At 44.1% G+C, this 17,135-nt stretch overlaps 1 protein-coding gene across 3 annotated transcripts in view; it reads right to left on the bottom strand.

The window, feature by feature from the left end:
- The window catches only part of spry2 (sprouty RTK signaling antagonist 2), a 55,857-nt gene extending 41,083 nt beyond the window's left edge, over positions 1 to 14,774 (bottom strand). The window contains exons 1-3 of one of the 3 annotated variants that reach the window (XM_077512431.1): positions 14,647 to 14,774; positions 14,349 to 14,460; positions 9,290 to 9,381 (exon numbers count right to left, since the gene is read on the bottom strand). In XM_077512431.1, the coding sequence (XP_077368557.1) occupies positions 9,290 to 9,301 (12 nt within the window). In that variant the 5' untranslated portion in view covers positions 9,302 to 9,381; positions 14,349 to 14,460; positions 14,647 to 14,774. The remainder of the gene's footprint in view (positions 1 to 9,289; positions 9,382 to 14,348; positions 14,461 to 14,646) is intronic. The other 2 variants (XM_077512434.1, XM_077512433.1) reach the window with 2 other exon arrangements.
- Positions 14,775 to 17,135: the final 2,361 nt, after the last annotated feature.

The raw sequence follows: 17,135 nt of genomic DNA, 5'->3' as shown, positions 1-17,135 counted from the left end.
GTTTAGTTTTAGTTAGTTTCAGTATTAGTATTCTAATGCTAATGCTAGTATTCTAATACTTTTCTATTGGCTGTTGCTAGATGACGTCACTTCTGTGTGACATACTTTCAAATGTCATTTGTCACGCCGCCACCAGGCGTGGCGGCTCATGCTTTTATTTTTGTGTCTGTTTCCCGTTTTACTCTGAAATCCTAAACTCTCCTCTCACCCCAGGTCACTTGCCCTTCCTGCCGCTCACTCATTACCGGTCCCCGCCCATGATTATCACCACCTGCCACCAATCAACCCACACAATAAAAGCCACCTGCATTCTCCCCTCCGTTGCCGAAGTGTCACCGTCAGTGCATGGAAGCGTCCACAGTCCTCATGTCCTTGTTCCTGTTGCCTAGCGTTGTTGCCTTGTTTTTGTGCCTTTTCCTCCCTTTTGGAGCGCCTTTAGTTACCCCTTTTGCCTTGTGCCCTTTTTCCTCCCTAGCGGAGCGCTTTCTGTTGTCCCCAGTACCCTTTGCCTGTTTTTTCCTCCCTAGTGGAGCGCCTTTTGTTCTCCATTTTTTCCCCTCCCTGTTCTCCTCTCAGTTTGAGAGGAGACCACTGTTGGCCGGAAATAAACCTGCTGCCTTGGTGGCCTACCTTACGCCTGCGTCTGAGTCCTACCTGACCCCGCCTTGTCAGTACACTTCGGCCAGCATGGACCCAGCAGGCACGGTCGAGGCCGCACTGCAGAGCCAGGAGGCCCGGCTCAACAACCAGGACCGGATCCAACAGACCATGCTGTCCCGGATGGAGGAATTGACCAGCCAGGTCCACGAGCTGGTAAGCCTTTCACGGCGTCGAGCGCCAGCTCCCACTGGACAGATTCCTCACCCTGAGTTCTCTGTATCGACCACGCCATTCACCGGGGTAGGATTGAGACTGGCCTCCCCAGAACGATACTCCGGTGAACCCGGACGCTGTCAGACTTTCCTCACGGAATGCGACATTCATTATGAACAGTTACCACAGGCATTTCCCACAGCCCGATCCCGAGTGGCCTTCATGGTGTCTCACCTGACGGGTCGGGCCAAAACCTGGGCGACCGCGGAATGGGCCAGGGGTTCCTCGGTCTGCCAAAGCGTACAGGACTTTCAAATCGCTTTGCGCCAAGTTTTTGATCCAGAAAACAATGACCGAGAGAAGGCACGAGCACTGAGCCGACTTCAGCAAGGCAAAGAATCTGTCAGCGACTATGCAGTTCGCTTTCGAACGTTGGCAACAAACAGTGGCTGGAACGACATCGCACTTCACGACCATTTTTTGAAAGGACTCTCACCTGTCATTCAAGAGCTTCTGGTTCCCGTAGATCTCCCCGCGGACTTGGACGCCTTGATTTCCCTCGCCATCCGGACCGATCATCGTCGTCAGGAGCTGGCCAAGATCGGAGGACCGCGAAGGAGGGAGGAACCCACCCCCTGGACGCGGCCACCGGAGGCCAGAAGGCTGCGACCCATCTTTCCTTCCCGACCGGAACCAGGAGAGGTGGACCTCGCCAGCGACGAACCCATGCAACTGGGAAGGGCTCGGCTTTCGCCGGAGGAGAGACAGCGCCGACGCCGAGAGGGCCGTTGCTATTATTGTGGTGGTCTTGGACACTTGGTGGAAGCCTGCACCACGAAGGGCAACCCTCCGGTGAGTTCTCCGTCACCCCGACCAGCCAAGAACCACAGACTCACGCAAATTCAGATAACTCACCACAATGTCACCACAGTTCTGTCAGCCCTTATCGACTCCGGATCCGACGAAAGTCTCATGGACTGGGAGCTCGTAAGGCAAATACGATGCTCCACCGAACCCCTTTCCGCGACCATCCTGGCTAAAGCGCTGAATGGCAAGGAGCTCTTCAAAATCACCCATATTACTGAACCTCTGGAAGTCCGAATCGGACCTCACTTCGAGACTCTCCGTTTCCACGTTTTCCACGCTGCTTCCCCCACTTTGGTGCTGGGACACCCTTGGCTGTGTATACATAGCCCCAGAATCGACTGGAACACTGGAGTTGTTCTGGAGTGGGGAAAGGACTGCAGCTCTCACGGGTCGGAACAACCGGCACTCCGAAACTCCACAGCCCAGGTTCACCAGGTGACTCTCGTCCCACCGGCTCAAGAAGAGTACCCGAACTTGCACACTGTTCCCTCCTGCTACCACCATCTGCGGGAGGTCTTCAGCAAGACCAAAGCCATGACTCTCCCTCCACACCGCCCATATGACTGCCCGATCGATCTGATTCCCGGTTCAACCATTCCCAAGGGGAGACTGTACTCAGTCTCAGGACCCGAACGCCAGGCCATGAACAACTACATTGATGACTCCTTGAAAGCCGGCCTCATCCGACCGTCTTCCTCGCCTGCAGGAGCAGGCTTTTTCTTTGTGAGTAAAAAGGATGGATCCCTACGCCCCTGCATTGATTACAGTCCTTTGAACGACATCACTGTCAAGAACCGGTACCCATTGCCCTTGATGTCCTCTGTGTTCGATCAGCCGCAACAAGACGTCAAACCAGTCCCGGATGGGTCTACTCCAGCCACTACCAATCCCATCCAGACCATGGGCGGAAATTTCAGTGGATTTTGTGACCGGACTACCACCATCCCATGGTAAAACCACAATCCTCACAGTCGTCGACAGATTCTCTAAGATGGTTCGTTTCATCCCATTAACCAAGCTCCCATCCGCCAAGACCACAGCCGACATCATGATCCACCACATATTCAGGTTTTATGGTTTCCCCTTACACATCGTTTCCGACCGTGGACCACAGTTCGTCTCCCGTTTTTGGACTCAATTTTGTAAAGCCCTAGGTGCCAAAGCTAACCTGACTTCTGGGTACCATCCTGAGGCCAATGGGCAGGCAGAACGGCTGAACCAGCAGCTCGAAACCGGTCTCCGATGCCTCGTCTCCCAGAATCCGACAACCTGGAGCAAGTATCTAGTATGGGTCGAGCTCGCGCACAACTCTTTGCCCACATCTGCCACAGGTCTCACCCCTTTTAAATGCGTCCACGGCTACGATCCGCCATTCTTCGCCGAACTGGAAGAGGAGGCAACGGTCCCCTCGGTCAAGGCCATGATCCGTCGGTGCCACAAGGTCTGGTCGGCGGCCCGGACGGCGCTTCAACGCCAGGGAGACCGGGTGAAGAGGGCCGCCGACCGGAAGAGGAGACCGGCACCAGAATACCGCCCAGGCCAGCGAGTTTGGCTATCAGCCAAACACCTCAGGCTCAAGGTACCATGTCCAAAGTTGGCCCCGCGCTTTGTGGGGCCTTTTCCAGTAACCAAGTCCATAGGACCTGCCGCCGTTCGACTCCGTCTGCCACGATCCCTCAGAGTTCATCCTACATTCCACGTCAGCCAAGTCAAGCCTGTTCATGAAAGCACACTGGTGCCCTCCGAACCCGACCCACCCCCCCCCGGAGATGATTGAAGGCGGCCCCGTTTACAAGGTTAGAAAACTTTTGGATGTTCGTAATCGGGGCCGCGGAAGACAATACCTGGTGGACTGGGAGGGATACGGCCCGGAGGAAAGGCAATGGGTCCCCTCCCGGTTCATCGTGGATCCCTCGTTAATTGATGAATTTTATGAAGATCACCCTGACATTCCTGGGCCGTCAAGAGCCGGCCGTTGAGGGGGGGGTACTGTCACGCCGCCACCAGGCGTGGCGGCTCATGCTTTTATTTTTGTGTCTGTTTCCCGTTTTACTCTGAAATCCTAAACTCTCCTCTCACCCCAGGTCACTTGCCCTTCCTGCCGCTCACTCATTACCGGTCCCCGCCCATGATTATCACCACCTGCCACCAATCAACCCACACAATAAAAGCCACCTGCATTCTCCCCTCCGTTGCCGAAGTGTCACCGTCAGTGCATGGAAGCGTCCACAGTCCTCATGTCCTTGTTCCTGTTGCCTAGCGTTGTTGCCTTGTTTTTGTGCCTTTTCCTCCCTTTTGGAGCGCCTTTAGTTACCCCTTTTGCCTTGTGCCCTTTTTCCTCCCTAGCGGAGCGCTTTCTGTTGTCCCCAGTACCCTTTGCCTGTTTTTTCCTCCCTAGTGGAGCGCCTTTTGTTCTCCATTTTTTCCCCTCCCTGTTCTCCTCTCAGTTTGAGAGGAGACCACTGTTGGCCGGAAATAAACCTGCTGCCTTGGTGGCCTACCTTACGCCTGCGTCTGAGTCCTACCTGACCCCGCCTTGTCATCATTATTCCGGTTGATATCAAAATAAATCTACTAAAAATCACACCAAAGACTAAAAAGAACTACATTTTGCTATAATTATAGTTTTAGTTAGTTTTGTAAACATAAAATGTAATTTCAGTTAGTTTTCATTTTTTAAAAAGCATTTTCGTTTTTATTTTATTTTATTAACAAAATTGTTTTTTATTGTTATTTCGTTAGTTTTCTAAAATAACCGGGGGGGTTTGCACCTCGTCCTGCCGGGTACATCTGAGGCCCTCTCCTGGAGCCTATATTGAGTAAAATGAAATAAATCCTTCCACATACACGGAACGAAAGACAAGTCGATGTCCCACAAAGCGGGGCCGAGAGTACCCAGTGCTTGATGGTCTACCCTTTGGGTAAATTTTCGGTTCTTTATGCAGCCTATATTGGGTGAAATTAAATGCTTTTTTAGATCCATACCCAAACTCACTTGGAGCTGTTGGTGTACCCCGCCTATTACCCATAGCCAGCTGAGATAGGCTCTGGCACCCCCCTGCGACCCTTGTGAGGAGCAAGCGGTTCAGAAAATGGATGGATGGATATATATATATTAAGAAAATGTGGAAATTATATCCCCAAAACTTGACATGATAGAGAAAAGTAGATCAGTTTTGGGAAAAAACAAACAAACAAAAAACAGCTGACACACTAAACTATACATAAATTATGTTAGCCAGCGTAAATGGGGCATTCATCATTTCTTACCTGATTAATTCTCACAGATACTGTAGCACAGTAAAATGTGCTTGTGTGCTTATGCGTATAATAGATCCACTGCTCAAATTTGCCATGATTCCTCTTTTGTATCCTGGCTCTCTCATCATGACCAAAACCATGTACAATTATGTAGGTTATGGTGTTTTAGCACCCCTTAGCTGAGCTTGGCGGAGGAAAGGTACTCAGTGGGCATCAAGAGAATAGTGAATACTGTTCAGTTCCAAGTTTGTACTGTACGAACGAGCCACTGCCACCCATATCAGAAATTTGACTAATAACAGCAGCCAAAAGGCTGAGACGAGATAATTATGCTTGGATAGCATGAACATTCAGATCAACTTAACGTCGACCATTTTCCCATTCATGTGCATGTGCCATGCATATACAGTAACAGCAAAAGTACACGCTCCGTTCCAGATCAGCACGCACTCACACTGGCACATCCTTCGCCCATTACTGTTCCCATGGCTGCCGGCCTCATCCAGGTTGGTCGTCAGGAGAGCGGAGGCAGGCTGAACCTGCCTAATCTGCTCACTATCATAGTCTGGCAGCACACCTACTCCACATTTTCTCCCTAGTGCCTTCGTGTGGCCGTCACAGAGGCCGGCACGGTGGAGGAGAGAGCATGCAATCCCTTAGAATTCTGGCATTAGAGTGGAATTCAATTAGTTACTCTGGAAGAATTATGAGCTCAAGATTGGCTGCAAACGTGAGCCACACGAGCTTGTGGGCAGAATAAACTAATGCATATTTATTGAGACACAGAACCCCCCCCCAGCCATGCTCCCAAACTAAGAACCGAGCCAACTCCCTCCCAGGAGGGTGGAATTAGAGCAATAATAACATATTCCAAACACTTTAAGATGCATGCATTCCTATGCACTAACCCCCCCCTCCCATTGCCTCACATTATTAGCCTTGGCAGCTGCCACAGCAATCTTTCATATGTCTCACATGTTGGGACATTCGGTGAACAGTGAGCATACATGATGCCAGTGGTGTGTCTCAAAGGTTCAGACGGCCTCAAATGCAGAAACAGAAATTTGACTTATTGGCCAACAGATGGAGGGACAAAAATAGAATCACTGACACACAGGTACTAATGTACTCTACGTAGCTTGGAAGTCTCCAACTCCAGATGGTCGGTCCAGCTTTGGTACCAGAGTGGTTTGAGCCTCTGAGAATTGCTCGCGGGTCTGCTATGACTGTAGGGTTGATGTTTGTTTTTTTCTTCATCACCAAATTGTGATTTTCTTGCTCTCTCTCTTTCAGTTTCATCAATATAAATCCAACATTTTGTGTTGGTGTTGCTGACATTTCCCCACACTTTCCCAGACTGGAAAGAATTTACGATGACAACCCTCACAATGTGTGCCAAGCATCATTAGTACAGTTGCCATGGAACACACTCCAGCAACAGTTATATCTGTAGGAGCCATGTGGCACTGTGGGCACACTGAAGCAAAAACCGCATGTGGAGTAGATAAAACCAGATGGAAAACACTGTAGAGTCATTTACGGGGGCCAGAACATGTGACATTCTTGCTGTGCTGGTGCACTAGCCCCAGATCCATTCTTGGTTTATTTGTATCTGCTCATTAACCACATTATCATCTGAATAGTCTTGGGGGCTTCCCTCTCAGAGGCCATCGTCATCTGCGCTGCTGCCTGGCTAGTTTGGGAGCCATCACCCTGTCAGAGCTTAGCTTTGCTACCGGCGGCATGCAGGCGAACAGCATCCACAGCGCACATTAGCAAGTGTACTCGCAGTAGGGGTGTGAATTGCCTAGTACCTGACGATTCGATCCGTATCACGATTCATAGGTCACGATTCGATTCGATACCGATTAATTCCGATGTGAATTTACAAGTCGATTGTTACGATTTTTTTTACTCAATTTAGAAAATACCATTCAGTAAACTTGTACATGTACACTGTAAGATTTGTATGAAAATGTATTATTTATTGATCACAAACTTCAGTGTTATAACTGTGAGCCACTGTATTTAACAAACAGGTTGTAACCTTTCTCATGTTAGAAAAGCATTGAAATAAAATATTAAGGCTTAATTTTCTATTAATATAACATTCTTCCATGCTTAAGATGTGAAAGTTAGATGTTTTGTTGAATATTTTTTCATCAAAAATGGATGTTAAAAAATCGATTCGGCTGCCTATTGAATCGATTCGAGAATTGCGTGCTGTAGTATCACGATATATTGCCGAATCGATTTTTTTTTAACACCCCTAACTCGCAGCTTTTGAAACTGCCACCGCCGCATCTCTCAATCATTCCATTAGAGTCGCGGCCGAGTGAATGAGTGAACATGAAAGGAGGCAATTTATTCACACAATTACGTTGAACTTATCTTCGGTTCAGGTTCCATCCGAATATCGCGTGGCAACTAAATTGTTGTCTGCAACATACGAGTCGTGATTGTGTCTGTCCACTGCAGCCTGGCAAGCCTTCAGGACATTTCTGAGCTGTAAAAGGGGGTTTCATCTCTGTTGAGGGACGTCGCCTCAGCATGTATGCTGGGCGTGCAAAGTAGATCACACATACAAAGAAATATTTCAACTCTTCTTTCAATCAGATTTTTTTTTTTTTTTTAATATTCATTTCAGCAAAAGCAAAAGATAGAATCTGTCTGAGCTGAAAGCCGTCTATTGACATGGCCTACATTCCAAGTTGTCTTATGCCAGCAATCTATTTTAAGTTAGCAGCAATGACTCATTACCCAGAGGAGACCGAACTTGCACTGCTATTGTCCTCCCTCATCCTAATAGTGCCATCTTATGTAGTGTAGTTACTCGTGTGTTATCTTTTTTTATTGGCCCTTCTCCCTGCACGACTGGCGCCCGGTCCAACAACTAGGCCCACATTAAAGGCTTTTGTACTTTTGGGTTATTTCAGGCGAAAGACGATGAGGTTGCTATATTTCCGCACAAGTGCAACAACACAAGCCTGAATATTTATGAGCCCTAAGTATTTCAAATAAAAGTCGGCATCCAAAAGAGCAGTGCAATTTTTGATCGTGTGAAGAGTGGTGTTGCATGCAGCAGCCTGTGAATCACTGCGCCTTGTTGCCTCATGAAAAAGCAGCGCTAGATAAACTGTGAAATATTTACAGACATCTCCACAAGACCGCTCTGCACAACACACCGGGGGTTTGTCGGCTTTCGAGGCTTCTGCGTGTTGTTGGGGTTTAGGGCGTGTTGGAGAGCTGCAGAGGTGTCAGGGGAGCGGGGCAACGGACTGTGCGTGTACATGTCGTCGCGTGTGTACCGCTCATCCTTTGTTAGCGCCATTTGCACACAGCTATATGGTGCGTTTCCATTACCCTTTTTCGCAAAAATAAAAGCGATATTGTACTATTTCGATAAAGTACAATTTCGAATTGTCAGTGTTTCCATTGACGAGAGTTTCGCTTCTGAGGCTCAATTCTCGCAATGTCCCGTCTCGCGAGACCTCGCTGTTCTGTCGGAGGTGCTCATGTTTATGGTAGACGGACGCCCGGTGTAGTTATATTACTTAAAAACAAACAAACAAACAAACAAACAAAAACACTCACCCCTCATCGGGCGGTTTCGGCCATTTTGTGATGGTGTTGTTGTGTGTGTCCCTTGGCAGTCGGCAAGCACTTCTGACACGAAAGCGAGTGGCCCCGTACTTCCGACTTCCTGTAATCCTAAAATGTTGTTGTTCCCATGAAAAGCTGGGTAAAAGGCGGGTTACAAATTGTTAAAAGTTTCTGATGTTTTCTTCTAAATTAACCAGACATGGCAGGACAGGATTTCAAGCTCTCCTCTCTTTCAACTTTTCGAAGGGGGCTCGCTCGATTACACCTCTCTCTCTTTTGTGCTCATGACGTGCAGTAGCCGATACAAATCACTTCAGCATGTAAAACTAAAATACAAACCCGAAATGAATAACTCTCAAAACAAATAGTAATTGCAAGTTTAATTAAATAAAAAATAATAATAATACACATAAACAACGTGTTACAGTCCTTTCCTCCTTGACCGGGCGGGTGTCACATGACAACTAATGCGCAAAAAGTGTTTCCATTACACTTTTGCGAAATACTTCTTTTTCGATACGTCTCAAAAACCACCTCATGAGAGCGCAAAAACTTTTTTGCGATATTTGAGAGTTTTTTCGCAAATCCGGTATTCCCATTACCAGCTTACTTTTGCGAAACATGCCTTTTGCGCAAAACTGAGGGTAATGGAAACGCAACTTAATAGATGCATGTTCTTCTGTACGTATGGCCAAACATGAAATGTGTGTTCATGAATGGATGTCGAGTGCGCGTGTGTGCGTACATATATATACATGTGTGAGACTTGTTCCCAGCCATCCGAGCGGACAGGTGTCAGGTCGTATCAGCGCACTGCTCTGGTGACCAGGTGAAAACCTGGAGGAGAAAAGGTGAATCAGCGGGGCAGCAGAACTGCTCGGCGCACTCGACCATTACCCAAAACACACATGATTGACACGCGCATGTGCACACTTGATTGCATAACTAAGCCATATACACACACATACACGTCTGTCCTCTTCCCTGCCTTTTTCTTTTTTTCTATTTTTGTTCCCCCTTCTCTTTATCATTTGCTCTCTGCCTAGCTTTAGCTTTCGGTGCCACAGCAACAGGAGAGTGTAGGAGCAGCTCGAATCACAGCAGTGTTAACTACAACTGAGTGTGACATGTGGTGGGATGAGATCCATGTAGTGGAGAACCTTGGTCGACTAGCCTCATCTTCCCTTGCTCGCTGCTCTTCCTGTGCATGCATAGGAGCAGTGTTTGCATTGCGTGCCATCCTAATAGGTGGGAAATGTTACCAGCTCACTGAGCTGTGAATGGCAGAACTCCCCCTTAGAGAAAACGTATGCATAGATGGATAGATAAGCACAATTACAAACAAACAAAAAAAAATGGCAACCACCCACCATATCGACTATATGCCTCTTGCTAATTACGTTTACATTTTTACACTTCTGCTTGCTTGGGTATTGTTTTTCGGCAACAGCAGGTAATTGATTTCCTCATTTCTTCATAGTTGGTCTGTCGTTGGTTCTCTCGGATGCCCGACTGCCCCTATTGAGTGCATTGTGAGTCTGGGATATAAACTCAGATTAGTACTGTCACTCTTGGGCGTGTGAATCCATATAACTTAACTGACAAAGAAAGTTTGAACAATAGCTTTAAAAAAAAAAAGACGAATGGAGGACTGAGCAGAGCACTGATCAGTGATCATATTGCTGTGCAGGCAAGCTCCATCCATCCATCCAGTCTGATCTCTGTCATGACTCGAGTCGTGAGGAGTAATGTTTGGGTCTTGTCTCATGCCTGGGTTAGGTTTGAGTTCATGACCTGTTCATCTAGTTTCAACTAGTTTTAGGCTATGTGATGTTATATGATGTTTGGAACTCTCTGGAATCTTTAATCACGTTACTGAAGAATCTTTTCAGGCTATACATACAGCTGATCTGCAAGTGTTACTGTATCATCAAAGTTGGATTTCTTGTTTTTTTTTCCCTTCAGAGGCAATGTGAGGTCATGATGCTGCTTGGATGCACTCCATGGAGTTTAACGCACTGTGGAGTTTTAAAGGTGCGTCATAGGATGGAAGTCGAAGTGATTTCCCTCCCGTTTGGTGTCAAGGAGGTGATTTACGGTGCAGCATAGGCACACTAGGTCACACTCTGTAAATAAGTCTGTGGTCCTGCTTACTGCTGAATCTATCCATGAAGGACCTGGGGATGCAACCAGTTTTATTGGTTGCATAGTAGTTTTAAACTCAAAGAACAAATGATAACTTTTGTCTCAGCTGCCACGAGTGGTAATTAGAGCGCACTCGACTAAATTACCCTCACAAAACTTGCAGTCCCTCGACACTTGTGTTAAGTGGAAAGCTCGCCAGCACACAGTAGACAGAAAACTCTTGTCAGCTCCGTTTTATCTCCAGCCAGCGAATGAAAACAATTTGACATTCTCTTCTACGGGTCATTCTTTTGCTTTGCATCCCTCCATCTTCTGTTTCCTCTCCTCGCTCCCTCCGCCACAATGACCACACTGGGAAGTACATTGTATCTTTAGCAACATTAAGTAGACAAAGGTATTGGAACACAAAACCAATACATATGTTACGAGCATACAGGAAGGGAAAATAGAAGACAAGAGTCCAATATCTCTTGTGCCAGATTCTGGTTTTCAATAAATAGTCAATAAAGCAGCCAGGCATCCAAGAGAATCAGTGACAGAGCAGCCATGAAGGAATGGTGAAATCAATTACTTACTGTTGCCTAAAAACAATGCCCAAGCAAGCAGAAGTGTAAAAATGCAAATGTAATTACCAGGAGGCATTTGAACACACAGACCGTGTTTAGATGCAGTCAATATTCGAGTTAAGGTCAGAATACCGGTTTCTGAAACATTTGAGGTGACTTGTTTACATGGTCAGTCGTGTTCGATTGAAATATCCTGTTCAGATTGTGATGCACAGACAATGTAATTACGTAAAGCAACGTCATTGCCACTTCTAACATTCTACGGTCAATAAAAGACATTATAATTATTATTATGATTCTTTGCTGTGGCATCATGTTTGTTTACACCGGCTTGAGTATTTTTGGTGGGTTACACGCCAGAAGCACGGACTTAAAAACTTGTATAATTGCACAAACTGTAGTGTTTTCGCCGTAAAGACACAAAATAATGTGAAAATACCGCAGAGAAATCAATGTTTTCAAGCTCCTTTAGCGAGCCGGACTGAACTGCGCAGAGAACTGGTTACTACAGACTGAGATTCCTTGCAAATTGAAACAAGCGAAGAAGAAGAAGAAAAGAAGATGAAAAACAAAATTGAGAGCATGCGCACAGCGTAAAACAATGTGCTGTTCAATCGAGGTAGTCCGAATGCGTTTAACAGTATATGAGCAAGAATTTGGGTTATGAAAGGGGTAACCTAGGGGTCTCATTCAGGTTTTAAAAAATTATGCTCACCGGACCAAATGTTCGGGATGGTGGTGATAGAATTATGCTGAGAGTGTTATTGATGCACAACACAACGTGGATGGAATAAGTTAGAGAGGACTACCTCCAAATTCTTTATATTGACCTCCAATCAACAGTATAAATGACTGAGACTTGGACACACTGTAGTGGTCCAATGGGAGAAAAATCCCAAACACACACCAAACTTGGTTTTGCAATAGATTACGCATACTGGGGTATATTCACGAAGAATGCACTGTGTCCGGTAATAGCGCAAAATATTTCCACACAACTGCACCTGCAGTCTGCGCCATGTTACCCACCTATTCACTAAGGATATTGCTCTAATCATATACCGGCGCAAACACGCCCACAAAACTGACAGCTTGGAGCAAATTTGCACACATGGCAATGGATTTGCGCCAAGAACATGGTTGTTATAGTAACAGTTGAGAGAAAGATGGCATTATAAGAAAGCGAGGTTGGACCGAGAGTAAGCGTTTATAGTGCCAACGACGTCATTGATTCATAAAGTACAAATTATCGGTGCGATCGATTTTTAAAAATTTATTGTCAGAGGTTGGCGTGGGCATACAGTATGCATCTGGCACGTAAAAATGATCGTACTGAATTATTAGCTGCAAATTTGTGTCTTTGAGTAGCTAGAAATGTTTAATCCACCACCTTTTTTTTTTTGTTTTTTGTTTTTTTTGTTTAATAAACAGTATTTAGTATTTGCCGTGGGCCGCCAAAAAAATGTATGGCGGGCCACAAATTGCCCCAAGGCCGTAGTTTGGACACCACTGAATTAATCCGTCAATCATATTACTTCAATACTGCAGATTTACTATTATTTAAAAATATAAAAGGTTGTGAATTTTCTCATGACGTTTTTAGCCTAACATTTCAGTGCTGAATACTCATATTTGAATTGCTCTCGCTCACATTGGAGAGCTCATCAAGCTAGCAAAGTAGGCTACTACTAATTTGTTCTTGCTAGCTGAAGCAAATCTCACTTTCCACTTTACAACATGCAACAGTAATAGCTGGTGGGAGGTGTTTGCGTGGGAACAAAGTGTTACACATACACTCATGTTCACGATCTTACTATAATATCACAGTCTATTATTATGTGTTCACACAGAGTTTGCACTCACACACCTTTTACAACCCACCAAATCACAAGATATATTCCACATACTCACTTTTTTGATAAGTTAATCCTCTCTGAGAAGGGAGAGTTGAAGCATAAACTCACATTTCATGAACTATGTTGTCAAATGTTCACCTGAATTTGACCAGACTGTACGCCATAATGTTTAAGACACTCCACTGCTTGGAGTGTTTCTAATGTTTTTTTCCCTCTCTCTGTCAAACCATATGGAGCCTAGTGAAAATGTTTTTAAAGAGAAGTTTAGAACTGCTTTCTTTTGAAATCCCAAAGGTTATATGACAGCGTTGTCACAACAAGAGCCAGAAATAAGCAAACCACACACTCTAAGATAAGAATCTTCCAGCTTGTTGGAAACGTGCGCATTTGAAGTTCCCAGCTTGTGGGAAAACGTGACCATGTATATCAAGCTGGAAAATGTGACAGTACATATGAAGCGGTTGCTTCAAGTTAGGTCGCTCTTTATACTTGTATATTTAATTTTTAAACTAACTTTTAGACCACTGCAATTGCTGTTGGCTCACTAATGGATGTATGCAGAATCTAATACAGATCCAAACACATTTATTTTATTTATGTTTTTTTTTCCAAAATGAGGCCTTTACGAATATCAGTCACTTTAAAATGAAGTGACAGAAAATCTTCAATAAGAGAATATTATTGTAACACCCGTCTCATATATCTATGGAATTAACACTTGTTAATGGGGTTGCAGTACTATGAGCGGGGTCCTGGGTACTTTGATGACTAATTCAATTTACTTAGTAAACAGGAGATACAAGAATAGAAATATCTTAAGTTTGGCATAACTTAGAATTTGGCCTAAATTAGAATTTGGCGGTGCCTCCACTTAGCAGGAAAAATATTATTAATTTACCTCTTTTACCTACTAAGAATAATAATTAAAGTACTGGGGAATATTGTGTAGATCAATATACCAGTTAAAAGAAATACACAAACACAGTAAATTCAATTGCAAACAGTATGAACCATTTTAGTAAACAGAAATAATAAAAGACAATTAAATGGGAGAAAAGGGTTGTGTGTGTCAAATGTTAAATGCGAATTTGTCCCAGCAAAAAAAAATTGTCCAGTTATAGTTGCAGGCCTGATGTTGCTCGGGTGCGGTGTGACCTTACAAACATAAAAACTGGCACCTTCACTTGCAAAACAAGCAAAAATAAATTGGCACGTGCACGGTTTTGATAGTACTCACGAATCCACAGGTTTACGGTAGCGAATGACATCCAGCTTAAGTACAAATCCACAAGGCACGAGACGACTTCCAATCCACAACAGAAGGGTCCAAAAAGAGTTTCCTTGGTACGCTGTGCATCAGAAAGTGTCTCTTTCATTTTAAATGCAGTTGAAAACCTTCATACTCGATATAAAAAGGCACAAAACTCCGCTAGCTTTAGCGTTAGCATGCTACGTGGCTACCGCGATTAGCATTTTAGATCGTCTGCACAAACATTTCGTCTGAGCACAATAGAAACATAACATGAGGTACTCACATTACATCGGGTTAAAAACAGTCCAGAACGAGACAGCAGACTATGCATCCACTGGTTTAAAAGACTATTTTCACCAGACGGCTCCTCGAGTGTCTGCTCACTTGACAGCTTAGCTTACACTAGTGAAAGTCTTACAGACTCTCGAACATTCCACGTATGACTCCACCCATCGCTACCTGATTGGACATGGCAAGTACATCAACCAATGACAGTACAGATATGTAAGATTGACAGGTACAGTTAGGTTGTAGAAAGAAAAGAAAAAGAAACTACGCAATTTCGTATGTAATGAAACCTTGAATTTGCACAAAATAACTTTTTATAATGTAAATGACAAAAAAGTATTTATAGTTTAACACTAGAAAACAATAACTTCTATTTCAATTACTATGTATTGGTTTGATCAGTATAAACTATAATATTGATTTTAGTCTGGGTTACACTATGATTGTAGTTTGCTGTGGTGCAAGAATGCATTGCATTTTTCATAGAGGACACATCCATCCATCCATCCATCCATTCTCTTAACCGCTTACTCCTCACAAGGGCCGCGGGGGGTGCTGGAGCCTATCCCAGCCGTCTTCGGGCAGTTGGCGGGGTACACCCCGACCTAGTTGCCAGCCAATTGCAGTAGAGGACACATACATATAGAGCATACATATTTTAAATATTTGGCTGGTTTAGGTCAATAGGCTTACCAAAATCCTAAACAGAACTCACAATATTAATTATTACAGTTCTAAACCTGTGCAAATGGCAACCAAGTAAGCAATATTAAATGAATTACTAAAAAATGCCTCAAAATTTGTATCTTTTCTGTGCACTTTGAGATTTGTCTAAATGTAAAGTGCATTGTAAATAAATCTGTTATTACTGTTAGCACCGCACCATACCGTCCTATGACAAACAAAATCACCCCCTGCTGGCCATTGAAAAGAACCTACACTTCACTTTTCAGACCCAGAATGTCAGTCTGATCTGACAGGAATATTAAGCATCATTACGCATCACTGATTTGTACAAAATGCAGAGAGACAGCGGATGGATGTGTAGAACGTTGCCTAGGAAACATCCCCATCTATAGAGGTGAATTTTGTCTTGTGGAATAATTTGCTGAATAATAACTGAATAATAACTGAACCATTTTTTTTTTTGCACCATGAAAGAATCATTGTAGGTACAAATAAGAACTTTTAATTCTAACGTTTTGTTACATATTTATACATTGCAAGGAAAATATACAACTTAACCTGTTTGGAGTTGACAGAAAATGCATGAACTTGACCAACTGGAATATGAAGATGTGTAACAATATTAAGTTTCCAACTTGCCATTGCTCTGAGCCCCGAGGTGGCATTATTCCATTGTTTAATTATTGTTTTTCCACTGTGAATTAAATTTTTTGCACATACTAAACTATTCCATAGGACACTGCACTTGTTTGTTTCTAGTCGTTTTCTTTGCCCAAATTTTTATTCTTTTTAGTGTAAATGTAATACCATTCTGAGTTGTGTTAAGGGAAGTCTCAAATTAAGAATATTAATTTAATCACATTTAGCAACTGTGTTTCTGCTTTGAATATGAAAATTGAACATATTGAATCCAACCGAATTTTGGAGTAACATAAAAAAAAAAAAGAAAGAAAAAGTGCCGCTGATTTATACTTTTTTACCACTGCAGCTGAACATCGGTGACTGCTTCTGATCTTTGTTTTTACCCACTTGTCTAATGCAGTGCAATTAAAAACAATTGTTTTGACATTTTGCCTCTGCTGCTTTCTTACTTTGTGGCAGCAAGTAGAAAGTCATACAGGGCGTCGCGGTTAGCACGACTGCCTCACAGTTGAGCGGCTCTGCGTTTTCATCTCGGCTCCAACCTTCCTCTGTGGAGTTTGCCTGTTCTCCATGTGCTTGTGTGGGTTTTCTCCATGGAGTCTGTCTGCCTCTCACAGTCTGAAAACGTCCATGTGTGACAGCTTGTTTGTCGAAATGTTTTCTGCAACTGACTGGTGAACGATCAAAGGTGTACCTGGCCTTTCACCTTAAGTCTGCTGTGATAGGCTCCAGTTACCCTAATGAGGATAAGTGCTGCAGAAAATGGACAAATGGATAACTTGTGCAAATGTTGGCCTGGTGACAGCACAGCTATCAATCTGTTTTGTTTTGTTTTTCACACAGGGTTAAGCGTTAAGATGTTAAGACAAGACTTTCTCTATTTAACGAAAAGTATTTTTGGTAACTGATTTTTTTTTTTTTTTCTGATTGATATTTGTACCTAAATATCAGCACAACTTTCAGCTCCCATAGGCTTGAGAAGCCCATTTGCTATCCTGGCATAGTGAAGCTATTAAATGATTCCTCAGATAATAAAAGAGAAAAAAATAATAATGCACAGCTGTCTTTTTCATAAAATCACACTTCTCGCAGTGTGTGTGACATTGGGAACACCATGTTTGCAAACTGATTAGCCTTGTCAGTGCGTAGAGTATT

Source organism: Festucalex cinctus, chromosome 2 (assembly GCF_051991245.1).
Source record: "Festucalex cinctus isolate MCC-2025b chromosome 2, RoL_Fcin_1.0, whole genome shotgun sequence".
In the NCBI taxonomy this organism is placed as follows: domain Eukaryota; kingdom Metazoa; phylum Chordata; class Actinopteri; order Syngnathiformes; family Syngnathidae; genus Festucalex; species Festucalex cinctus.
Note: the sequence above shows the minus strand (reverse complement) of the source record. Positions and strands in the feature narration are given on the sequence as shown.